At 54.6% G+C, this 26,083-nt stretch overlaps 1 protein-coding gene across 6 annotated transcripts in view; it reads right to left on the bottom strand.

Moving 5' to 3' along the window:
• Positions 1-1,546: 1,546 nt before the first annotated feature.
• LOC138266392 (putative nuclease HARBI1) overlaps positions 1,547-26,083 on the bottom strand; it is a 331,311-nt gene continuing 306,774 nt past the window's right edge. For 3 of the 6 annotated variants that reach the window (XM_069215160.1, XM_069215162.1, XM_069215163.1), the window contains 3 exons: positions 25,526-25,579; positions 19,313-19,366; positions 1,574-3,081 (listed from right to left, as the gene is read on the bottom strand). In XM_069215160.1, the coding sequence (XP_069071261.1) occupies positions 3,030-3,081; positions 19,313-19,366; positions 25,526-25,579 (160 nt within the window). In that variant the 3' untranslated portion in view covers positions 1,574-3,029. Of the gene's footprint in view, positions 3,082-11,985; positions 12,050-12,161; positions 12,964-19,312; positions 19,367-25,525; positions 25,580-26,083 lie in introns of those variants that run through there. The other 3 variants (XM_069215159.1, XM_069215161.1, XM_069215158.1) reach the window with 3 other exon arrangements.

The following is a 26,083-nucleotide window of genomic DNA, read 5'->3' as shown; positions in this document are numbered from 1 at the left end:
TCCTATCAGTCCCATCTCGATCCTGAGATTTGCCCAGACCCGTTTCCAGCGACTTTTCTCTGAATCAAAGAGCAACCTCTGAAGTGTAATGAAGAGCCTGGCTCTTCTTCCTCCAGTGTGTGTCCCACCCATCACTCAGGAATGCAGCAATTCACAAATCTGTCCGGGGGGATTCCTCTACCTTTATGCTCCTCCAGTCAGCCCAGGGTTTCCCAGAATAGATCCCTGAATCTTCCATTTATTGTACCATTCACAGGCATACATACACCCAGCACATGCATACAACACACACATGCTGCATCGCGCTATATACTAACTTGATGTAGACCAAGAGTAAGTTAAGCACACAGCAGGAGAACTTTGCATGTGTGAGGCTGTAGGCCTTCACTCTATTGACTCAGGCAAAAAAGTATGTTCATGTCTTGTGATCACTACAGGGTATTCTGCCACCGCGGCACTTGGGCTACTTAACTAATGGCAAAGGCAGTAGCCTTTCACTACTATGAGGGTAGCACTTTGGATGCCTCTCCTGGTCTAACAAAACCACAATCTGTGAGACCAGCCTATGCCTGGCATGTCTTGGAGCGCATGCATGATCTGTGCTCATCGATGACAGCAAAAATGAGCACCAGCGATCCAGACATCATTGCACCTGAGGCACTCACATCAGGGGTGCACGGCTGTCACCATGTCAGGGACTTTTCCGCCCAACAAGAACGGAGCATGGTTCTGGGTCTCTCTCATCATATGTGAACCCCTAGTTTCAGGGAGTTACTGGGTTTCTTAATACTCCTCTACCCAAAAGGTACCTTTCTGTCAAGTAATTAAAGGCAAAATCTACCCACATTTGCCTTGCCTGGAATTTCTTGACTAGGTGTTTTCTTGGCAATCTTTCTCTGATCCTTAAACCTGGGGACTTTGTTTGAAAATGAGTCTAGGGGCATGGCCTCCACTCTCTTTTACATACTCCACTAATGATAGATTTAGAGACATCAGGGGAAGTGTCAGGGAAGTATTTCCAGTGTTCAATATTGACAATGTGTTAGGTTGTGATCAGTCTATGCACTGGCCCTCACGAACAAGAATGCATTACTTTCCATCTTTTTCCAATCTTGCTCTCCATGCCTCGCACATTTAGGAAACGAAGGCTGCACTGCCATTTAGTGTACTCGTTTTGCATACTCACTCATTCAAGCATAATTGGTAGACAAGTCATTCTTCCATACATGTGTATTTTTACATGGAAGCTGACATCTAGTGCTTACCAGTGCTTTCTCAGAGGTTGCTTTGCTGCACTGTGTATCTTTCCTTTGGCAGGATATCTGCTAGTGTCCGTCAGTTCTATTTAAGCCCTTATGCCTCCCTCTATCTTCCTCTCCCTCCTAAAGAAACTCTAACAGTTTCTGTTCAATCACATCTGAGCGCAACCAAGTCTGAGGGCCCCACATCAAATCTAATGTAAAACTTCTCTGCTGTGTTTCCAAGCAAGAAACTACCTAATTTCTCACTTTGGCCCAAGACTGAATTCTCCCTCTGTGATGTCTTTCACACTGGAAGCCTAGAATACGCTAAGTTATTGCATCTGCTTTATTGCTTTGGCAGGATCCTAGCTCCTCTGCACATTTCAGTACTTGCCAATCTCCCTATCCTGGGACTTTGAAACCCTGAAGTAAGAGATGGGTCTCCTGAATCATATACACTGAGTGCTTCTCTTCTGTAAGACCAGTTTGAACCAGGTAAGCAATCAGTTTCTCCTTCTTCTTCTTGACAAAGTCCTAAGCATCACAGTTACTGCAGTTGTTCACTCTGAGTGGCCTGTTGAGCTGAAGTACATAGCCCGGCTTAAGCTGACCCATCCTAATGCCCAGCAATTTTTTTCCTGAAACTTTTGTGCCCATTCACAAACTTTGCACTTTCTTTACTAGAGAGTTCTCCTAGCACCTCTAAAACCTGTTTGCTTCTTGCTAATGACAGGACAGCCAGTATGTTAAGCATGTTACGTGTGACCTGGCTAAGGTGGTGGGTAAAGCCATAAGTAAGTGAATTACAAAGGTAATTTAAATATTTTAATTGTGGTTCATTCATCTGAGGTGCGGTAGCTCCAGCATTTCATTAGTTGTTAGGCAGTGTTCAACATCAGTGGTTGAATGCATTTCCTAAAATGTACATTGAACAAAAACAAAAAGGCCAAACGCATAATTACAATGTTTTACACAACAACATATGGTCTGCGCAGACAGTCCCAGTCATTAGAAATTGCACTTGTTTATGAGATTATTTCTAGTGCTGGAAAACAGCAGTACACGAAGCCAAGGTTTTTCTTAAAACACCCATGTGAATTCACCTCACTCTCTTGGTATGGGCACTGGGGTGTGGGATTCTCTGCGCTGGCTTATTTTTCCTTGAACAGCTTTCTTTCTATAGGGTAGGAGGAAGAGGGGTCTGGTGCAGATAGAGTGGGTCCATTCATATAGTTGATGGTTTTCTTCTACCTCTTCGGTAAGGGTAGAATTCTTTGACCTAGACACTCTGAAGTTTGCAGGGGGTTATTAGTGCAGTAGGCTGTGTCCATCCCTCAATTTTCTTTCCTCTGAGGTTTAGGTGTGAGGGGTCTTCCCGGAAGAGAGTAGTGTATGGTTCCTGGTTTAAGGCCCTCATCCTCTGAGGTTGGGATGGACGTTTCCTGGTTTTTAACCAAAGCCCTTTCCTCCACTGTTTGAGGTGCGGTTCCTTGCTCCCTTCCTCATCTTTTAAGGTTCATGATTAGGGATTTTTGATGCAAAGTCTTTTACCCCTGTGATGGAGGGAGGCATACCTCATTGCAGGTGGAAAGTTTTTATACTCATTACTCCTGAAGTCATGGACGAAGTGATGCTTTGTGCAGCTGCTCAGACCACCCTGGATCTGTGTTTCCTGGAGAGATCTGTGTTATTGCAAAGTATGTTATGGGTCCATATTTATCAGAGGTGGTAACAGGAAGAAAAGGATGATGGAAGGAGCAGGAGTATTGTTGAGAAAGTATTGTCCAGCTAGGAAGGCAATTCCTCCTCTGTGGTCTTTTCTGTGGCTTCGCATGAGTAACTGTAAAAGACAACAGAGACTGGATTCAACATGAGTAGATCAAACACCAAAGAACAGGCTCGAGGGAAGAGGGAGTATGCACCATCAAGTCAGGCACTTCCAACTAGAACTGCACATAGCGATAACACTAAAAGCGACAGGTGGGGGCACAAAAAAACAGTCACCATCAACAATGGAGAAAGAGGACACGTTCCTCAGTGTCTAAACAATTTATCACAATCATGTACATGGACATAGAAAATTACCTTGAATTCCCATAATGATTTCAGGTACTTGGGAAAGCTGTAGTCAGAATCCTCAGCTACAACTTTCGATTGCAAGATGACTGGGTAGACTATGAGACTATGCATGACCTCTGATGCACAAATTATGAGGCGCTCTCCAAAGCAGTGCAGTCAGAGCCCTGATCTGAACACCCTCAAGAGAAGCATTATTGGGAGGTCCTCTGGGTAATGCAGCTAGATCCTGAGCTATAACCCTCACTGGAGAATTAAAGAGTGACAATGAAGTGAGAGCCCGGAGCCAAAACACACAGCAGCATAATTGATGAGATCTGTAGTACAATGCAGTCAGACCGTCAAGCTATGAACTCCAGCATTACTGAAGGATGTGCTGGGGATGGAGGACCAATGCAGCAAGATGTTCGAGCCAAGCCCCCCGTAGAAGCTTTTACACAATAATTGTAGCAGGAACCCAGCATACTAGCCCCATTAACAGCACTGCTGGGAAGTCTAAGGACAAGCAGCGGGTACCCTGAGCTACGACTGCTTAACATCATTATGACTGGTTGTCTGATGGACATATCAACCACAGCCCAGAGAAATGACACTTCTGGATGTCAGTCTTGCTTAGTGCATTGATGAGTGATAGGAGTCTGAGCCTTGAACTATGACACCTCGATGGCAGCAGTACTGAGCATTCAAAGAGCAACGCTGTCAGAGGCACATTTACTCAGCACCAATTTTAGTTACAATGTGATGACATTTCTTAACTGTGACCACGACGCCCACATTACAAGATGCTTTGTTATGTTATGTTTTCTTATGTTATGTTATGGTATTTGGTTTTGTAGAGCGTGACTTATCATTCGAAGTGTATCCAGGTGGCTTTGAACGACTTTAGAAACACATCTTGGAGGAGCATTATGGGATTACTGGAGTAGCCAATGTACAGTGCAGGAGACTTCACTTACCTTCACACTCAGTGAAAGTGGGGATACCTATAGACATACTCATTGGCTTTTGCAATTGCACTACTACTAATAGTGGTAGGGGCAGTTTTCAGGGCCCAGGTTAGCAAAAGGGAGGACAAGGGGTGCTACTGTTCAGCATGGACTGCTGAGTATTCAAACCCATTGGCCGTAAATGCCCACCCTGAATAATACAGAGAGGACAAACATGCAAGGAGTCAAATGCTGTTGTCGGGTTTATAGGGGTTCACCTGCACCCCTTGTACATCTTTGGAAGAATGGCCCAAAAGCTCCAATTCATAGCACGCGTCCAAAGGAATTGGTTTAAAGTTATACATTTTTCAGGAGGTTCAGAAGGGGCGCCTTGAAACATTCCTGTTCTTCAGTAATAGGATCTTCACCAAAGCATTAAAAAAGGGATCGTTAGTCGAAAGAGTAAGTGTCCCCCCAAATCAGCAAAAAATCACTTAAATAGCAGGATGGGATTTTTGCAACTGTACCAGTTTTGTCCACAGACAGCAGCTCATATTCATGAAAGGGTTGCTTTGCTTTTCAGGTACAGAATCCTTGTCTATGCTTGTCGGTTTTTCAAAACATACTTTTTGGCCAAAATGTAGGGGCAGAAATGTCAGAGAAGCCCAGGCACCTTGTAATTCTTAGAATTACATGCCCTGGGGTGCAGAAACACCCTGCCCTTTTCACTCCTTCCCCTGACAAAGGGAAGTCTTAGGAAACTCTTGTCAGTGCCACGCACATGCCATTGCCTCTCCACAGCAAAGTTTACGTAGGGCATCAGTCTCCAAATACCAGAATGTATTTGTTAGTCGGTAAAACTGATGTGTCCTTTGGTACCCCTGGAAATGACTTGGAGACACCTTGAACCTCTAGCAAATGTTTGCTGATTCATTCACATGTGTACTTTATTTAAGCCTGAGCAAGCACTCTTTTTCCAGGAAAACATAATACTGAAAAAAGTCTTATGGAAAGATGAGGGCGGAGACTCAATAGGTAACTTATTTTTAGGTAAAGGTGATACATGCACCTCACTCACCGCGAGTCTCTCCTCCGACCTCCTAACTGCCACCACTTCAATAACACATATTCTAGTGTCACATCCTGTATTCTCCATCCCAGAGTGGTAGATACAACAGTATTCTTTTCATTCTCAGAACGAACATCGCACTAAGGCCCTGATTTATACGTTTTGGCGCTAAACTGCGCTAACGCAGTTTAGCGTCATAAAGTATACCGCCGGCTAGTGCCATCCAAACGCACATTCTGGTCTCACATCCTGTCCTGTATTCTCCATCCCAGAGTGGTAGATACAACAGTATCCTTTTCATTCTCACGCTCAGAACGAACATCACACTAAGGCCCTGATTTATGCTTTTTGACGCAAAACTGCGCTAACGCAGTTTAGCATCAAAAAGTATACCGCCAGCTACCGCCATCCCGAGATGCCGGCCGGGCGTCATATTTATGGGATGACGTTAGCCGGCAGTAACGTCCGGTTAGCGTCAAAATAGTTGACGCTAACCGGGTGGGGGAGGTGTTGGGGAAACTGGTGGTTGTGCATCAAAGAATGGCATTAGTCAGGTTAGAGTCAAGAAAATGATTCTAACCTGATTAGCACCATATTTCGGCGTACAACCCCCATGGACATGAGTCCTGTCTAAGTAAAGACAGGAGTCATGCCCCCCAGCCCAATGGCCATGCCCAGGGGACTTATGTCTAATGGGCATGGCCACTGGGCCCAGTGCCCAGGTTAGGCCCCCCCATGGCACTTAAAAGAACATTTAAATATACTCACTTCTACTTACCTGGGATGGGGTTCCCCCCCATCCTTAGGTGTCTTCCTGGTGCAGGAGGGGGTGTCCCTGGGGCCGGGGAAGTGCACCTATGGGCTGTTTCCATGGTCTCTGACCATGGAAAAAGGACTACAGGGCCCCTAACACCTGTCCTGACCCAGCTGCACCATTTTTGCACGGGAGGATAAATAAGGCGCCTGGGCCTTAGAGTCATTTTTGCCCAGGAATGCCTACATTGCATCTCATTTACGCAAGGTAGTTTTCCGCAGACAAAAAATGACTTTAACTCAAATATTTTGACACTGGACGGGTCTAGCGTCAAAATATAAATATGGAGTTAAGTTTGCGCTGAAATAGCATAAAACAATTACGCTATTTCAGCGCAAACAGAGTACAAATATGCCCGCAAGACTGTCCTACACACTCTACAGAGCTGTGCTCTATTTTTGTATTATAGGGGAAATGTGGAAATGCAAATGCATCTTTTTTAAAACATAGCAGATTTTACACATTCTGGGTGTAAACTGTCTTCCATGTTTCAGCATGTATTTTTGTTTGAATCACAAGGCTGTTCTACTGGTTATGTTAGCTACATCAAAGGTTGCAATCATGAACTCGAACACGTGTTATCTATGACCAGAGTGTTGTACAAGACTTTAGGGATCATAGTTTTGCTTACTTGTTTATAGTGACATCACAGGTTTATGGTATATAACTTCCAGAATTAACACATACTGTATAACACTGCTTCTTTTTTTGGTAGTGATCAGATATGAATAGTCTTTGTCTACCCAAAGTGCGGCTCAACCAAACAAGGGCACTAAGGGGGTCATTCTGACCTCGGCGGTAAAAGGCCCTTACCGCCGGTCAGAAGTCCGCCATTCTACCGCCGCGGCCGCGGTAAACCGCCACGGTCATTCTGACCCACAACGGCGAAACCGCCAAAATCCCGACATCCAAGGAAGGCCGCCTGTAGGAAGTTGGCTCTGTATGTGCTATTTCAAAGTAAGGAATAGCATGCACAGAGTCCAAGGGTTCCCCTTAGAGGTAAAATAGTGGTAAAAATAGATAATACTAATGCTCTATTTTGTGGTAGTGTGGTCGAGCAGTAGGCTTATCCAAGGAGTAGTGTTAAGCATTTGTTGTACATACACATAGACAATAAATGAGGTACACACACTCAGAGACAAATCCAGCCAATAGGTTTTTGTATAGAAAAATATCTTTTCTTAGTTTATTTTAAGAACCACAGGTTCAAATTCTACATGTAATATCTCATTCGAAAGGTATTGCAGGTAAGTACTTTAGGAACTTCAAATCATCAAAATTGCATGTATACTTTTCAAGTTATTCACAAATAGCTGTTTTAAAAGTGGACACTTAGTGCAATTTTCACAGTTCCTAGGGGAGGTAAGTATTTGTTAGGTTAACCAGGTAAGTAAGACACTTACAGGGCTTAGTTCTTGGTCCAAGGTAGCCCACCGTTGGGGGTTCAGAGCAACCCCAAAGTCACCACACCAGCAGCTCAGGGCCGGTCAGGTGCAGAGTTCAAAGTGGTGCCCAAAACACATAGGCTAGAATGGAGAGAAGGGGGTGCCCCGGTTCCGGTCTGCTTGCAGGTAAGTACCCGCGTCTTCGGAGGGCAGACCAGGGGGGTTTTGTAGGGCACCGGGGGGGACACAAGTCCACACAGAAATTTCACCCTCAGCAGCGCGGGGGCGGCCGGGTGCAGTGTAGGAACAGGCGTCGGGTTCGCAATGTTAGTCTATGAGAGATCTCGGGATCTCTTCAGCGCTGCAGGCAGGCAAGGGGGGGATTCCTCGGGGAAACCTCCACTTGGGTAAGGGAGAGGGACTCCTGGGGGTCACTTCTCCAGTGAAAGTCCGGTCCTTCAGGTCCTGGGGGCTGCGGGTGCAGGGTCTCTCCCAGGCGTCGGGACTTTAGGTTCAAAGAGTCGCGGTCAGGGGAAGCCTCGGGATTCCCTCTGCAGGCGGCGCTGTGGGGGCTCAGGGGGGACAGGTTTTGGTACTCACAGTATCAGAGTAGTCCTGGGGTCCCTCCTGAGGTGTTGGATCGCCACCAGCCGAGTCGGGGTCGCCGGGTGCAGTGTTGCAAGTCTCACGCTTCTTGCGGGGAGCTTGCAGGGTTCTTTAAAGCTGCTGGAAACAAAGTTGCAGCTTTTCTTGGAGCAGGTCCGCTGTCCTCGGGAGTTTCTTGTCTTTTCGAAGCAGGGGCAGTCCTCAGAGGATGTCGAGGTCGCTGGTCCCTTTGGAAGGCGTCGCTGGAGCAGGATCTTTGGAAGGCAGGAGACAGGCCGGTGAGTTTCTGGAGCCAAGGCAGTTGTCGTCTTCTGGTCTTCCTCTGCAGGGGTTTTCAGCTAGGCAGTCCTTCTTCTTGTAGTTGCAGGAATCTAATTTTCTAGGGTTCAGGGTAGCCCTTAAATACTAAATTTAAGGGCGTGTTTAGGTCTGGGGGGTTAGTAGCCAATGGCTACTAGCCCTGAGGGTGGGTACACCCTCTTTGTGCCTCCTCCCAAGGGGAGGGGGTCACAATCCTAACCCTATTGGGGGAATCCTCCATCTGCAAGATGGAGGATCTCTAAAAGTTAGAGTCACTTCAGCTCAGGACACCTTAGGGGCTGTCCTGACTGGCCAGTGACTCCTCCTTGTTTTTCTCATTATTTTCTCCGGCCTTGCCGCCAAAAGTGGGGCCTGGCCGGAGGGGGCGGGCAACTCCACTAGCTGGAGTGTCCTGCTGGGTTGGCACAAAGGAGGTGAGCCTTTGAGGCTCACCGCCAGGTGTGACAATTCCTGCCTGGGGGAGGTGTTAGCATCTCCACCCAGTGCAGGCTTTGTTACTGGCCTCAGAGTGACAAAGGCACTCTCCCCATGGGGCCAGCAACATGTCTCGGTTTGTGGCAGGCTGCTAAAACTAGTCAGCCTACACAGACAGTCGGTTAAGTTTCAGGGGGCACCTCTAAGGTGCCCTCTGTGGTGTATTTTACAATAAAATGTACACTGGCATCAGTGTGCATTTATTGTGCTGAGAAGTTTGATACCAAACTTCCCAGTTTTCAGTGTAGCCATTATGGTGCTGTGGAGTTCGTGTTTGACAAACTCCCAGACCATATACTCTTATGGCTACCCTGCACTTACAATGTCTAAGGTTTTGTTTAGACACTGTAGGGGTACCATGCTCATGCACTGGTACCCTCACCTATGGTATAGTGCACCCTGCCTTAGGGCTGTAAGGCCTGCTAGAGGGGTGTCTTACCTATACTGCATAGGCAGTGAGAGGCTGGCATGGCACCCTGAGGGGAGTGCCATGTCGACTTACTCGTTTTGTCCTCACTAGCACACACAAGCTGGCAAGCAGTGTGTCTGTGCTGAGTGAGAGGTCTCCAGGGTGGCATAAGACATGCTGCAGCCCTTAGAGACCTTCCTTGGCATCAGGGCCCTTGGTACTAGAAGTACCAGTTACAAGGGACTTATCTGGATGCCAGGGTCTGCCAATTGTGGATACAAAAGTACAGGTTAGGGAAAGAACACTGGTGCTGGGGCCTGGTTAGCAGGCCTCAGCACACTTTCAATTGTAAACATAGCATCAGCAAAGGCAAAAAGTCAGGGGGCAACCATGCCAAGGAGGCATTTCCTTACACCGCCACATCAGCGGGCCGCGGAAAACTGGAGATGACCAAACCTCCACCGTCATGCCAACACAAACACGCCCATGCCATTCTGACCCACGAATCCACGCGGCGGTCTTTCAACCGCGGTATTCCATTGGCGGGACACACCGCCGCAGTCAAAATACACACACAGCTCCAAAACCCAGCCACATTGGACAATTTGAAATACACACACCTGACACACATACAAACAACACTCCCACACATCCAACCAACTATAAAACACACCCACATCACCCACAAACCCCTACGACCGAAGATCATAGACGAAGGAGAGAGAGACACATCACAGAATAGAGAGCTACATCACACAGAGGCACACTACACCATCACACACACCACATAGAAGCACAAAGCACCACACACCAACACACTCTTCACCATATACACCACCCCACACCTCATCCACACCACCCCATGGCACCCCAAAGGCACCCACGCTTTTCGGACCAAGAACTCCGGGTCATGGTGGAGGAGATCATAAGAGTCGAACCCCAGCTCTTCGGCTCACAGGTGCAGCACACCACTATAGCCAGGAAGGCGGAGCTATGGCAGCGGATCGTGGACAGGGTAAACGCGGTGGGACAGCATCCCAGAAATCGAGAGGACATCCGCAAATGTTGGAACGACTTACGGGGAAAGGTGCGTTCGATGGTCTCGCGACACAACATTGCAGTGCAGAAGACTGGCGGGGGACCCCCACCCACACCACCCGAATTCACAGCATGGGAGCAAGAGGTACTAAACATCCTGCATCCTGATGGCCTCGCTGGAGTACACGGAGGAATGGACTCTGGTAAGTACAATCTCAACTACTTCACCCCCCCCCCAGCATGCCAACCCCCACCACCACCCTCACCCCCAACCCCCCATCACACATCCTCCCTGAGAATGTCTCCCCAGCACAACCCACCCAACACCAACCCCTGCATGCCACCACAAACTATAGACACCCATCACCTAAGCATGACCACTGCACATACCCCCCACCCCAACACCCCCACAACACCTCCCCCAAGGGAATGACAGCACTGGGGGACAAGGGCACCCATAATTCGCACACAATAGCACACACAGAAACAATAACCATACTCTCTTACCCCATGCAGGACCCGAACGCCAACACACCGGCCAGGAGGGTCCAGAAATGTCCATCCCCCCCCCCGGAAGAGGCACCCAGTGATGACAGCAGCTCTGTCGACCTGGAACCTGACGACCAGCCCGGACCATCTGGACAGTCGGTTCCCCACACACAGGCCACAGCAGACCCAACACCCTCTGGGAACAACAGCACAGCTCCCACCCAGCGGGCCCATGGCTCTGTCTCTAGGACAGGTCAATCAGCGGTGTGTCTGCCACTACAGGGCCCCCAGGCTAACCCACCACCCCAACAACAACAGGGACCTGGGGGCAGTGGTAGTGGGCACACCGTCCAGGGGACAGAGTCCGGGGGAAACAGGGCAACTCGGAGGGCTGCTGTGCGACAGGGGGGGGAGGAGAGGCCCAGGGAACCGACTCTCCAAGAGGCCCTCACCACCATCATGGCAGCCTACCACCGCTCACAAGAGACGATGGCGACGGTACTGGCCAGGTTCCAGGAGATCCAGGCACAGCAGGAGGAACGCTACATGGGGTTCAACAATCATCTCACCAACATCTCTACCGCCATGGGGAGCCTAGTCCAGGCCCTCCACCGGATAGAAGACACTTTGCGGGACCATGTGGCACCACACAGGGCCCCTGTCACTAGCCCGGACCAGGAACAGCCTACCACCTCCGCCGGCGCTAGTGGACAGGAGGCCCCACCACAACGACAGGCCACCAGAACCCCACCTCCTGCTGAAGAACAACCACCCCGCAAGAGGAGCCTGAGATCCAAAAAAAAGACAGAGTAGGATGTCAAGCCCCCCGCCAGCATGAGATACCCCCTGAAGTCATCCCACTGTCCCACATTGCCACCCTGTCCAACCTTGAACTGCCCCTGCTCCATCCTTCCACAGGCATATGGACAATGCACCTGTGAGACTGAGAACTGGACTCTGCCATGGCCACTACTCCACCCCCACCCATCACCGTGTGAATATCATGTACCATTATCTAGCACCAAAAATAAATCACTCAATGCACTGAAATCATGCTGGAGTCAGGCTGTATTATTTACAAATGTAAAACACATTACCGATCAATTATGTTCTGTAAACTTTGTGCTGAACACATACCGAGATCAATAAGCATTAGTCCATGGGCTAACCAAGCAGAAGTCACGCAGTGGGTCATACAGCACTGAAAAGGGAAGGGAGAATCAAACATCAGTTTAAAAGAACTGGGGGGTCATAGACAAAGTTGAGAAAAACGAGGCATTCAGGAAAATTAAAATGGCGTGTGTGATTCTTACCTGTGCGCTACTGAAAATACTGTTGTCTGGGTCGTCCTCTGAGTCTTCCTCCTCTTCACTCTCCACAGGCTCTACAGCTGCTTCAACACCACCATCTGGACCATCCTCCTGCAGGAAAGGCACCTGACGTCGCAATGCCAGATTGTGAAGCATACAGCAGGCCACGATGATCTGGCACACCTTCTTTGGTGAGTACATCAGGGATCCCCCTGTCATATGCAGACACCTAAACCTGGCCTTCAGAACGCCAAAGGTCCTTTCTATGATCCTCCTAGTTCGCCCATGGGCCTCATTGTACCGTTCCTCAGCCCTGGTCCGGGGATTCCTCACTGGGGTCAATAGCCAAGGCAGGTTGGGGTAACCAGAGTCACTTATTAGCCACACACGTTGTCTCTGTAGCTGTTCCATCACAAAAGGGATGCTGCTATTACGCATCACATACGCGTCATGCACTGAACCAGGGAACATTGCATTCACATGGGAGATGTACTGGTCAGCCAAACAGACCACCTGGACGTTCATAGAATGGTAACTCTTCCTGTTTCTGTACACCTGCTCATCGTCTTTGGGGGGGACTAAGGCTACATGGGTCCCATCAATGGCACCAATTATGTTGGGAATATGTCCAAGGGCATAAAAATCACCCTTCACAGTGGGCAAATCAACCTCCTCAGGGAATATAATGTAACTCCGCATGTGTTTCGTCAGGGCAGACAACACTCTAGACAAAACCTTAGAAAACATTGGCTGAGACATTCCAGATGACATGGCCACTGTTGTCTGGAATGAGCCACTTGCAAGAAAATGGAGGACTGACAGCACCTGCACCAGAGGGGGAATTCCTGTGGGTTGGCGGATGGGGGACATCAGGGCTGGCTCCAGCTGGGCACACAGTTCATGGATGGTGGCACGGTCAAGTCGGTATCGTAGTATGATGTGGCGTTCTTCCATTGTCGACAGGTCCACCAGCGGTCGGTACACGCGAGGATTCATCCTTCTCCTCGCAAATCCCAGCGGACGGTGCCTAGGAAGGACAACATGGAGCACAGAGTCAAGATAATCACTGGTACGTTCACCACTGCTTGCATGGCACACGGTTATCTAGGTATTGAAAGGCGTGTATGTGTGGCAATGCCAGGCCTAGGCCTGTGTGTCACAGTAGAGATTATGCCATGTGGGCCCTTGAAATGGCGGCTGCCTGACCTGTGAAGTGGGACAATGGGATGTGAGGTCACTGCGCTGGCGGAGCACACCGTGGCGGTAGGCGGTCGAAGACCGCTATACGGAGCCGCATTGGATAACATTGAAGCCTATGGGTTTCAGGGGCCAATGACGATGTGCGCCGGCGGTCGCGGTATGCACCGCCGCGGTACGCACCGCCACGGGCGTGACCGCCATTTTCTATCTGCTTAATCACTCGAGACCTGATCATCCACAGGAGAGGACCTATACTGCAAGTGCTGCTGTGAACTCGGTCTGGAAGTGACAATGGCTGCTGCGACTGGGGAAAGGGCCCCTGCCTTCACGTCTGAAGAGTTGGAGAAGCTCGTGGATGGGGTCCTCCCCCAGTGTGCGTTACTCTACGGTCCTCCAGACCAACAGGTGAGTACACCGGGTGCACATGGAATGGGCGATGCCTGTGTGGAGTGGGGTGGATGTAAGTTGGTGGGGTGGGGGGCGAATGAGGAGTGCAACGCACGACAGATGAGAGCATGTGCTATATTGCAAGGTTGGGGAGGGGGGGCCAATCACATCTAACATGCAGTAAGTTGATGAATGTTTCCTTCCCACCCTGTACATGTCACAAAGGTCAGCGCCCATCAGAAAGTCGGGATTTGGCGTGCCATCGCCAAGGAAGTCCGGGCCCTGGGGGTCCACGTCAGACGGGGCACCCACTGCCGCAAGAGGTGGGAGGACATCCGCCGCGGAACCAGGAAGACCGCCGAGTCACTGCTGGGGATGGCCTCCCAACCTAGGAGGGGTGCCAGTCGTACCCTGACCCCCCTGATGTCCCGGATCCTGGCGGTGGCCTACCCTGATTTGGATGGGCGCTTGAGAGCATCACAGCAGACACAAGGGGGTGAGTATCAGCACATTCAGCTATCTTTCTGCGCAGTGGAGGCGTCTGGGTGGGGGAGGAGGGTTGGGGGTGACATTAGGCCAGGGCGCTTTCTGTAGTGTAGTCCTCTCCCTTAGGCATGGCCCTGTGCTCCCGGCCCCCACCTCCGTAGGGTGACAAGTCCAGCTATTGATGGTCCAGCCTCACACATGTGCGCGCTTGTCGTCTCCTGACCTGTTGTCCGAGTCAGAAGTACTGAGTAGTGTGCCCCGAATGCGCGGCTTAGTGCATGCGGCTCCTGTGTCTGTCCTCTCCGCAAACGGTGTTGACATTGCATGCACTCAACCAGGTCTTCTCTTTCTCCCCCCACCCTTCTTCTTCATCTTCTTGTGCATGCGTGCATTAGCATCATCAGGCGGAGGAGATTTGGCATCGGAGCACGAGGGAGCTGCAAGCCACAAGGCCCCGGTGGGCACAGGAACAGACACCCAGGGCCCAAGTGAGCCGGAGGGCGAGGGGAGCACCACGACGGGGACCGCTGGTGAGAGCAGCGACAGCGACACGTCCTCGGATGGGAGCTCCCTAGCGGTGGCGGCAACATCCGGGCCCCCCGCCTCTACAGGTACAGCCGCCACCCAGCGCACCAGCCCCGCCCTCCCAGCAGCCCCTCACCCTACGCTCCGTGCCCGCTCACCCAGGAAGGCGGGCGTCTCCTTCGCCCCAGGCACCTCAGCCTCTGCCCCTGTTACCCCTGCTGCCCTCAGTGAGGAGGTCATTGATCTCCTCAGGACACTCATTGTTGGGCAGACTACCCTTTTGAATGCCATCCAGGGGGTAGAAAGGGAGGTGCATCGGAGCAATGCCTACCTGGAGGGCATTCATTCGGGTCAGGCTGCCCATCAACGATCGTTCAATGCTCTGGCCTCAGCACTGACGGCAGCCATTGTCCCTGTTTCCAGCCTCCCTCTTCTGACTGCCTCCACCCTGTCTCTGTCTCCTGTTCCTCAGCCTATCCCATCCACATCATCTGACCAGCCTGCACACACCTCAACACCCAAGGGCAGCTCATCCAGACACAAGCACCACAGATCCCACAAACACTCACCCAAGCAACACACAGATGCAGACATCCCAACAGTCATTACCACCCCTGTGTCCCCCTCCTCCTCGTCTCCCTCCTCCCTCCCTGTGACGTCTCCACTCACACCTGCATGCACACCAACATCAGCCAGTGCTTCCATCGCCACCACACCCTCCTGTACAGTCCGCACGCGTGCAGTCACCACCCCCACTGCCATTTACACGTCCCCTGTGTCCTCTCCCACTGTGTCTGTCACCACCCCTTCCAAGACACACAAACGCAGGCAGACACCCACCCAACAGACATCCACCTCACAACAGCCTACAGCACCTGCACCTTCACCCAATGACAGCACACCTGACTCTCCTACAACCACATCCTCTTCCTCCACTTCCATCTCCACTTCTCCTACCTTTTACCTTGGCCCTAAAAAAGTTTTCCTGGCTAATCTTGACCTCTTCCCCTCCGGTGACCTACCCCCTCCATCTGCAAAGAGTCCCAAGAGCACCACAGCCACCACCAGCCCAACTTCGGGTGTCACTGTTGTGCATGGGTTCTGGAGCCCACCCTTTGCCAGCAGTGACACCTCCATCAGCAGCAAGGACACATCCAGCCCGCCCCCCCGGCAAGAGGACCAGGAAACACAAGGGCCGCCGTGCGAAGACTGACACGGCTGCCCCCAAGGAGCAGAGTTCGCCCACTTCACCAGCCACAACGTCTAGGGGAGGCAAGGGCCCGAGAGCCCCATCTAAGGAGCGTTAGGGCAGCAGGGCGGAGACGTCAGCCAGCAGGAGCGCGGAGCAGGTGGGCCCCACATGCCACATCCCAGCTGTAAAGGAGGACACCAAAGGGCCCAGGACTCCGTCACCGAAGGGCCCAGGAACATCACGGCCGGAGGGCGTCTGAGCACGGAGTCCAGGCCAGGTCTGGCTCCCTTGAACCTACTGGATGTGCACCGCTGAACAGGGCCCGCCGTGCAGAAGAGCACCGCTGAACAGGGCCCGCCGTGCAGAAGAGCACCGCTGAACAGGGCCCGCCGTGAAGATAGGCACCGCTGAACAGGGCCCGCCATGCAGAAGAGCACCGCTGAACAGGGCCCGCCGTAAAGATAGGCACCGCTGAACAGGGCTCACCGTGCAGAAGAGCACCGCTGAACAGGGCCCGCCGTGAAGATAGGCACCGCTGAACAGGGCCCGCCGTGCAGAAGAGCATCGCTCCGCTGGGCCCTTCCTGTCAAGCACCGCTCCGCTGGGCCCCGCCGTCTCAAGCACCGCTCCGCTGGGCCCTTCCTGTCAAGCACCGCTCCGCTGGGCCCCGCCGTCTCAAGCACCGCTCCGCTGGGCCCCGCCGTCTCAAGCACCACTCCGCTGGGCCCCTTCTTCTCAAGCACCGCTCCGCTGGGCCCTTCCTGTCAAGCACCGCTCCGCTGGGCCCCTTCTTCTCAAGCACCGCTCCGCTGGGCCCCTTCTTCTCAAGCACCGCTCCGCTGGGCCCCGCCGTCTCAAGCACCGCTCCGCTGGGCCCCTTCTTCTCAAGCACCGCTCCGCTGGGCCCTTCCTGTCAAGCACCGCTCCGCTGGGCCCCGCTGTCTCAAGCACCGCTCCGCTGGGCCCCACCGTCTCAAGCACTGTTTATGGTTCACTGTGCCCACCATGCCTCCTCCTTGACCAGTGGAGACTGTTATCCACTTGAGAGACTGTGGCTTTGCACTCCCCAGGATGGCACAGTGGGCAACCCACCCACTGTAGAGACTTGAGAGACTGTGGCTTTTCACTCCCCAGGATGGCAGAGTGGGCAACCCACCCACTGTAGAGACTTGAGAGACTGTGGCTTTGCACTCCCCAGGATGGTGCAGTGGGCAACCCACCCACTGTAGAGACTTGAGAGACTGTGGCTTTGCACTCCCCAGGATGGCACAGTGGGCATGGTGGCCCCTTCGTGGATCTTGCGTCGTGGACTCATGTGGCTGTGGTGCCGCCCCTTCCCTTCCCCCTGAGGTGCCTGTAGTATTTTCATCAGATGCCCCTGCAGTGTTCTCTCCAAAGGACTCAGGTCTCCTGTGTGGGCTTTGCCCTTGTGTCGCTACACTGTAGCCCACGGACTGTTCCATTTGACTTGGATGTAGCGGACTAATTGCCTCGGTTCTCCATGGCAGTGTGTATAGTATTATTTTGTTATGGATATTTTGCATAGTTGCCGATACATCTCAGAGTCTATTTTTTATATAAAAATTTGGTTCACAATTTAATTATGTCTTTGCATTTTTCAGGGGGGTTTGGGTGGTGTCACTGTGCATTGTTGCTCATAGTTTGGGGGTGTGGGGGTCGCATATGTGTGTGCCCGTAACCTTTCCTCCTCCCCCCTCCCGTGTGTCGTAGGTGCAGTACTCACCGTTGTCGTCTGCGCCGGAGTTCGTACTCGTGGTAGATGAGCAGGTAGACGAGTGCAGGTAGGATATTTAATTCGGGTTCCATGCTGTCCTCCGTACTCGTGGAGTGTGTTTTGGTGAGCGTTTTCCCGCCCGTAGTCTGTTTCCGCCGTGTTTTTATCGGCGGGGCTCCCGCCCCGGAAAAGGTGGCGGATTGGTGAATTGTGATACTGTGGGCGGTACATTGTCTGCCGCCTGCCTGTTGGCGGTGACCGCCGCGCTGTTTGTCTGTACCGCGGTGGCGGTCGGAGTGTTAATGTGGCGGGCTGTGTTGGCGGTTGCCGCCAGGGTCAGAATTCCATTTTATGGACCGCCGGCCTGTTGGCGGGTTGGCCGCCGCTTTATCACCGACCGCCAGGGTTAGAATCACCCCCTAAGTTCTGTTATATTTATGTTTGATAGGGCTGCCTTAAATACATTCTTCTATTTCTTAAGTACTATTTCGCCGTAGGTAGAAGGATATATTGAGCATGGAAAGGAAATGAGTCATTATAACTCAAATCTGTTCTCTCACAAAAACACTCACAAATCCTTGTGCCCCTCTCTGTGTATACAAGAAATGATCACGTGTTGCAATGACCTTCAGTAGACGCCTTTTCAAGGCTCATTTGATGACACTTCCCATGACGGCATCAGGGTCCAAGGTCACATGACATCACTTCTTGTGACACTGTCAAAATCAAATATCAGATAACGTCACTTCCTCCAATGCTGAAAATTGCCCTAATCTTAACTATGGCCATGGTCCATCTTTATTACTGTACCTGGCCTCCCCAACAAACCACTGTCTAAAGTCCATAGGGTCTATAAATAATGCTATTAGTCACCTGTTTGGTCTGACATATCAAAACCATATCACGTTTTCCTTTGAAGTGCCTCCCCTGGTTTCCTGTAAATGAAGGATTCTCTGCCTAGTCCACAAAGCTCTAAATGGTTGTTTGCCAAACAACCTTGGGAAGCTGTCCGTCACTTATTTCCAACTAAAAGATAAAATAAGTGAACTTAAGGTCTGCCAATTACAGTTTACTGTCTATACAGGAACGTGTTACTAGAAATATGGCGAAAGGATTCTACATATGCCAGCTTCATTCATTGGATCGCTAATAATAAATCTTATGTAGATTGAATTTTTAAAATCAGTTATCCCCACTTTTCAGGAACACCGTTTTTATTCCACTGACTCTTTGCAAAGGCTTTATCGTTTTCTAACACCATATGTCAAAGAGTGCTTTGTCTGCTAATTGCAGTCTAGTGCAGAATGGATTTATGCTAATCTACCCAAGAATGTGACTGTAGTATGTGAGCAAAGTGCTCTGATGCCACTGCTTAGTTTGTGATGCTTCATAAAAATCTGAAATTAGATTAAAAAAACAAAATAAATTCCTAACAAGTTAGTTAACTGAGGGAAAAGACTGTCTGATATTCCTTCCACTGTCCTAGAAATTTGGTGACTTGGCATCCGTGTGTTGCCCTTGCAGGTAACTGCTGGCTGTTTCTCACAAAGACAATCGTGGGTGATGAGACGTGATCAGGGGTTTGGGGGGTTCGGAGCAAAGGATGTCTTGTGTACATGCCTGTCTTACCCAAGTAGGACTGCATCCTCAGGTACAGACTCCATCTGGTCTTCGTGGGTGAAGCTGAAATGACAGAAATAAGACTTTTTCATAACCTATCACTGCTGACTTTTAAAACAGAATACTGCACGCGCCGGGTTTATATGTTTTAAATAATAGAAAAGTGATTACAATTAATGAAGGTCTGGTGCAATCATATATGAACTTGTCTGCCTGTCCAAAAGAATAACGGTGACACTTCATCGTCGAGACATGCTCGCTGAGAGGGCGATCTGAAGATCCTGTGAAAGTTTGGTAGGGATGGGGCAGTGTCATCCCTGTCTATCCCTGTGAAAGTATGAACTTGACTGTAAAATCTAACGAAGAACAGAAATATTGGATACTCAAGACATGGCCTTCGAGGAGCGATCTGATACCGCACAAACCGGTGCCAGTGAAGGTTTGGTAGGGATGGGGCAGTGACACTTATGTGTCTGGCGGGCCCGGGGAATCTCTCCTCTGCGGTAAAGAGTCTAATATTAACAAGCTTATTTGTGGGCGACATAAACCGAGTGAAATACTTCTTCTTTGAGTAGGTGGGTGTTTATGTATTGCTATGTGTGAGGCTGCCCAGCTAACGGCGGGCGAATCACCGTGTGACCTTGGATTGTTCTCGGAATAGCCAAAGCGCATCCTTGTCCCAGACTCGATCATAGCCCACGATCTCTCCGAACCAGGTCTCTGAGCCACGCTTTGTCCCCCACTGAAGGAGGTCTGTGGCCGGTGGGCGGGGTGGGGTCGAGGGGCGAGAAAGCGAGTCCGGGTGCAGCGCGAGGGAAAAGGGCGGAAGGCCGCAGAGGGGAGACGGCCACACTAAGAGGAGCGGAGAACCGGAGATAAGGGCTGAGAACTGTAGGGAAAAAGGAAGCACTAAGTGGAAAACAGAGGCAACGGTCTGAGAAAAAAGTGGCGGAGCAGCTGTGAAAGCAAGCAAGAGTGAGACTGCAGGAATGAGAGGAGAAGTTGGCAGAAAGGCAAACAAGCCGAACAAGAGTGAGAGTGCTAGAATGAGACGAAATGGGCAAAGAGCGAGGCAAAAGAGAGCGAAGACCAAAAAGGCAAAAAAGCTGAGAAAGGAGATGTACCAGCAGGACAGAAGCAGGGGCCCGAGGCTGGGAAGCCCAGGGCCGCGTTGGAGGTGCGAGGCTGGGAGGTGCGAGGCAGGGAGGCGCAGGGAGGCCAGGGCCGCGTTGGAGGTGCGAGGCTGGGAGGTGCGAGGCAGGGAGGCGCAGGGAGGCCAGGGCCGCGTCGGAGGTGCGAGGCTGGGAGGTGCGAGGCAGGGAGGCGCAGGGAGGCCAGGGCCGCGTCGGAGGTGCGAGGCTGGGAGGTGCGAGGCAGGGAGGCGCAGGGAGGCCAGGGCCGCGTCGGAGGTGCGAGGCTGGGAGGTGCGAGGCAGGGAGGCCAGGGCCGCGTCGGAGGTGCGAGGCAGGGAGGCTCAGAGCCCCGTCGGAGGTGCGAGGCAGGGAGGCTCAGAGCCCCGTCGGAGGTGTAGCGCAGGGAGGCTCAGAGCCCCGTCGGAGGTGCGAGGAGGCCCAGGGCCGCGTCGGAGGTGCGAGGCAGGGAGGCTCAGAGCCCCGTCGGAGGTGCGAGGCAGGGAGGCTCAGAGCCCCGTCGGAGGTGTGGCGCAGGGAGGCTCAGAGCCCCGTCGGAGGTGCGAGGAGGCCCAGGGCCGCGTCGGAGGTGCGAGGCAGGGAGGCTCAGAGCCCCGTCGGAGGTGCGAGGCAGGGAGGCCAGGGCCGCGTCGGAGGTGCGAGGCAGGGAGGCGCAGGGAGGCCCAGAGCCCCGTCGGAGGTGCGAGGCAGGGAGGCTCAGAGCCCCGTCGGAGGTGCGAGGCAGGGAGGCGCAGGGAGGCCCAGGGCCGCGTCGGAGGTGCGAGGCAGGGAGGCTCAGAGCCCCGTCGGAGGTGCGAGGCAGGGAGGCTCAGAGCCCCGTCGGAGGTGCGAGGCAGGGAGGCCCAGGGCCGCGTCGGAGGTGCGAGGCAGGGAGGCCAGGGCCGCGTCGGAGTCTGGGAGGCCAGGGCCCCGTCGGAGGTGCGAGGAGTCCCAGGGCCGCGTCGGAGGTGCGAGGCAGGGAGGCTCAGAGCCCCGTCGGAGGTGCGAGGCAGGGAGGCCAGGGCCGCGTCGGAGGTGCGAGGCAGGGAGGCCCAGGGCCGCGTCGGAGGTGCGAGGCAGGGAGGCCAGGGCCGCGTCGGAGGTGCGAGGCAGGGAGGCCCAGGGCCGCGTCGGAGGTGCGAGGCAGGGAGGCGCAGGGAGGCCCAGGGCCGCGTCGGAGGTGCGAGGCAGGGAGGCCAGGGCCGCGTCGGAGGTGCGAGGCAGGGAGGCTCAGAGCCCCGTCGGAGGTGCGAGGCAGGGAGGCCAGGGCCGCGTCGGAGGTGCGAGGCAGGGAGGCGCAGGGAGGCCCAGAGCCCCGTCGGAGGTGCGAGGCAGGGAGGCTCAGAGCCCCGTCGGAGGTGCGAGGCAGGGAGGCGCAGGGAGGCCCAGGGCCGCGTCGGAGGTGCGAGGCAGGGAGGCTCAGAGCCCCGTCGGAGGTGCGAGGCAGGGAGGCTCAGAGCCCCGTCGGAGGTGCGAGGCAGGGAGGCGCAGGGAGGCCCAGGGCCGCGTCGGAGGTGCGAGGCAGGGAGGCCAGGGCCGCGTCGGAGGTGCGAGGCAGGGAGGCTCAGAGCCCCGTCGGAGGTGCGAGGCAGGGAGGCTCAGAGCCCCGTCGGAGGTGTGGCGCAGGGAGGCTCAGAGCCCCGTCGGAGGTGCGAGGAGGCCCAGGGCCGCGTCGGAGGTGCGAGGCAGGGAGGCTCAGAGCCCCGTCGGAGGTGCGAGGCAGGGAGGCCAGGGCCGCGTCGGAGGTGCGAGGCAGGGAGGCGCAGGGAGGCCCAGAGCCCCGTCGGAGGTGCGAGGCAGGGAGGCTCAGAGCCCCGTCGGAGGTGCGAGGCAGGGAGGCGCAGGGAGGCCCAGGGCCGCGTCGGAGGTGCGAGGCAGGGAGGCTCAGAGCCCCGTCGGAGGTGCGAGGCAGGGAGGCTCAGAGCCCCGTCGGAGGTGCGAGGCAGGGAGGCGCAGGGAGGCCCAGGGCCGCGTCGGAGGTGCGAGGCAGGGAGGCCAGGGCCGCGTCGGAGTCTGGGAGGCCAGGGCCCCGTCGGAGGTGCGAGGAGTCCCAGGGCCGCGTCGGAGGTGCGAGGCAGGGAGGCTCAGAGCCCCGTCGGAGGTGCGAGGCAGGGAGGCCAGGGCCGCGTCGGAGGTGCGAGGCAGGGAGGCCCAGGGCCGCGTCGGAGGTGCGAGGCAGGGAGGCTCAGAGCCCCGTCGGAGGTGCGAGGCAGGGAGGCTCAGAGCCCCGTCGGAGGTGCGAGGCAGGGAGGCGCAGGGAGGCCCAGGGCCGCGTCGGAGGTGCGAGGCAGGGAGGCTCAGAGCCCCGTCGGAGGTGCGAGGCAGGGAGGCGCAGGGAGGCCCAGGGCCGCGTCGGAGGTGCGAGGCAGGGAGGCCAGGGCCGCGTCGGAGTCTGGGAGGCCAGGGCCCCGTCGGAGGTGCGAGGAGTCCCAGGGCCGCGTCGGAGGTGCGAGGCAGGGAGGCTCAGAGCCCCGTCGGAGGTGCGAGGCAGGGAGGCCAGGGCCGCGTCGGAGGTGCGAGGCAGGGAGGCCCAGGGCCGCGTCGGAGGTGCGAGGCAGGGAGGCCAGGGCCGCGTCGGAGGTGCGAGGCAGGGAGGCCCAGGGCCGCGTCGGAGGTGCGAGGCAGGGAGGCCCAGGGCCGCGTCGGAGGTGCGAGGCAGGGAGGCGCAGGGAGGCCCAGGGCCGCGTCGGAGGTGCGAGGCAGGGAGGCCAGGGCCGCGTCGGAGTCTGGGAGGCCAGGGCCCCGTCGGAGGTGCGAGGAGTCCCAGGGCCGCGTCGGAGGTGCGAGGCAGGGAGGCTCAGAGCCCCGTCGGAGGTGCGAGGCAGGGAGGCCAGGGCCGCGTCGGAGGTGCGAGGCAGGGAGGCCCAGGGCCGCGTCGGAGGTGCGAGGCAGGGAGGCTCAGAGCCCCGTCGGAGGTGCGAGGCAGGGAGGCCAGGGCCGCGTCGGAGGTGCGAGGCAGGGAGGCTCAGAGCCCCGTCGGAGGTGCGAGGCAGGGAGGCTCAGAGCCCCGTCGGAGGTGTGGCGCAGGGAGGCTCAGAGCCCCGTCGGAGGTGCGAGGAGGCCCAGGGCCGCGTCGGAGGTGCGAGGCAGGGAGGCTCAGAGCCCCGTCGGAGGTGCGAGGCAGGGAGGCCAGGGCCGCGTCGGAGGTGCGAGGCAGGGAGGCGCAGGGAGGCCCAGAGCCCCGTCGGAGGTGCGAGGCAGGGAGGCTCAGAGCCCCGTCGGAGGTGCGAGGCAGGGAGGCGCAGGGAGGCCCAGGGCCGCGTCGGAGGTGCGAGGCAGGGAGGCTCAGAGCCCCGTCGGAGGTGCGAGGCAGGGAGGCTCAGAGCCCCGTCGGAGGTGCGAGGCAGGGAGGCGCAGGGAGGCCCAGGGCCGCGTCGGAGGTGCGAGGCAGGGAGGCTCAGAGCCCCGTCGGAGGTGCGAGGCAGGGAGGCGCAGGGAGGCCCAGGGCCGCGTCGGAGGTGCGAGGCAGGGAGGCCAGGGCCGCGTCGGAGTCTGGGAGGCCAGGGCCCCGTCGGAGGTGCGAGGAGTCCCAGGGCCGCGTCGGAGGTGCGAGGCAGGGAGGCTCAGAGCCCCGTCGGAGGTGCGAGGCAGGGAGGCCAGGGCCGCGTCGGAGGTGCGAGGCAGGGAGGCCAGGGCCGCGTCGGAGGTGCGAGGCAGGGAGGCCCAGGGCCGCGTCGGAGGTGCGAGGCAGGGAGGCCAGGGCCGCGTCGGAGGTGTGAGGCAGGGAGGCTCAGAGCCCCGTCGGAGGTGCGAGGCAGGGAGGCCCAGGGCCGCGTCGGAGGTGCGAGGCAGGGAGGCCCAGGGCCGCGTCGGAGGTGCGAGGCAGGGAGGCGCAGGGAGGCCCAGGGCCGCGTCGGAGGTGCGAGGCAGGGAGGCCCAGGGCCGCGTCGGAGGTGCGAGGCAGGGAGGCCCAGGGCCGCGTCGGAGGTGCGAGGCAGGGAGGCGCAGGGAGGCCAGGGCCGCGTCGGAGGTGCGAGGCAGGGAGGCTCAGAGCCCCGTCGGAGGTGCGAGGCAGGGAGGCTCAGAGCCCCGTCGGAGGTGCGAGGCAGGGAGGCCAGGGCCGCGTCGGAGGTGCGAGGAGTCCCAGGGCCGCGCCGGAGTGGGGTCCGCAAGGCCCAGGCTTGGTCAGAGGACCAGACACCGGTAAGGAGGACAGGAAGGGCCAGGCAGTGTCTACTTAACAAACCACTGTCCAAACTCCAAAGAGTCTAACCTGTGCTGCTTGTCTCCCGTTTGGCTTGAAACATCAGCACCACATCAGGTACCACCACTGGCTCCGTGTAAGGGGAATTTTAGACCCCCGCCTCTCTTCCACAAATAGATGTTAGCGATACAACCCTGACACCATGTATATCCCCAACTTGAAGCTTGAGGTCTGCCAATTACAATGTACTGTCTATAGCAGCAACATGTTACAAGAAATATGGATTCTGCAAGGGGAAGCCTCATCCACTGGATCTCTACCTATGAATCTCATAATAGAACTTGATATTTTCAAATTCAGGAGGTATCGAAAAAGCATCCTCTTCCCGCAATATAAGGGTAACCCATTCTGTTGTGTCTGCCTCCTACATCTTCTGCTTGACCTGGGCCTTGCCGGTTAGAGGCCTGGCACCAGTTTTCCCAACTTTTCTGGAACAGCATTTTTATTCCTCTGACTCTCCGCAAAGGCTTTACCATTTTCTAACATCATATTTGGAAGAGCGCTTTGCCCGCTCATTGCAGTCCACTACCGAATGGCTGCCTGTTACTCTATCCAAGAACATGGTTGCTGTCTATGATCACAAAGTGCTCTGCGGCCACTGCCTGATTTGTCATTGTTTATATAAATCTGAAATAATAAAACAAAATACGTTCAAAACAGATTAACAAAGGGAAAATGACTGTGTGATGTCCCTTGCACCAGTCCTGAGAATGTGGTGACTTGGCGTCCATGTGGTAACGATGGATAGGTTGGGTTGGGAGACCCTGCAGGTAACAACAGGTTGGTTCTTACATGAACAAGAGAGGGTAGCAGGCGATATGGCGCGGGCGAGCAGATGGGAGGAGGGGGGCAGAGCGGCTGGATTGCTTGGGTACCTGCCTGCCTTACCCAGGTATGACTGCATCCTCAGGGGCAGGCTCTATCTGTTCTTCATGGGTGCAGCTGAAATGAGAAAAATAAGACTTTTTTTAACCTTTCTCCATTGACTTTTAAACAGGAAGGCTGCACAAACCAGTTTTATACCATTTAAATAATGTAACAATGATTACAACGAATGCAGACCTAATACAGTCATGTATCACCGTGACTGTAACCGCCTAAGAATAATGCTGATATTTTGTAAACAACGCACGCTCGTTGAGAGGGCGATCTGAAGGTCTTCCACAAGCTAGTGCCTCTGAAGGTTTGTTAGGGATGGGGCAGTGTCAGTTATGTGCCTGGCTGCCCCTGGGAATCTCACTTTCCCTGTTACAAAGAGTATATTAATAACACTCCTGCACTCTTCCTGGCTCATTTGGAGTTGGCACATGTTAAATAAAATATTTCTTATTTGAATGGGAGGGTTGTGATATCTATTCATCGCTTTTTATCAAGCTGCCCAGTTAAAGACGGTGAAACAAAGTGTCACTTTGGAAATGTTCTTGCAACAGCCAAAGCAAATACTGG

The sequence above is a fragment of the Pleurodeles waltl genome, chromosome 11, assembly GCF_031143425.1.
Source record: "Pleurodeles waltl isolate 20211129_DDA chromosome 11, aPleWal1.hap1.20221129, whole genome shotgun sequence".
In the NCBI taxonomy this organism is placed as follows: Eukaryota; Metazoa; Chordata; class Amphibia; order Caudata; family Salamandridae; genus Pleurodeles; species Pleurodeles waltl.
The sequence above is the reverse complement of the archived record's forward strand: the minus strand, read 5'-3'. Positions and strand labels throughout refer to the sequence as shown.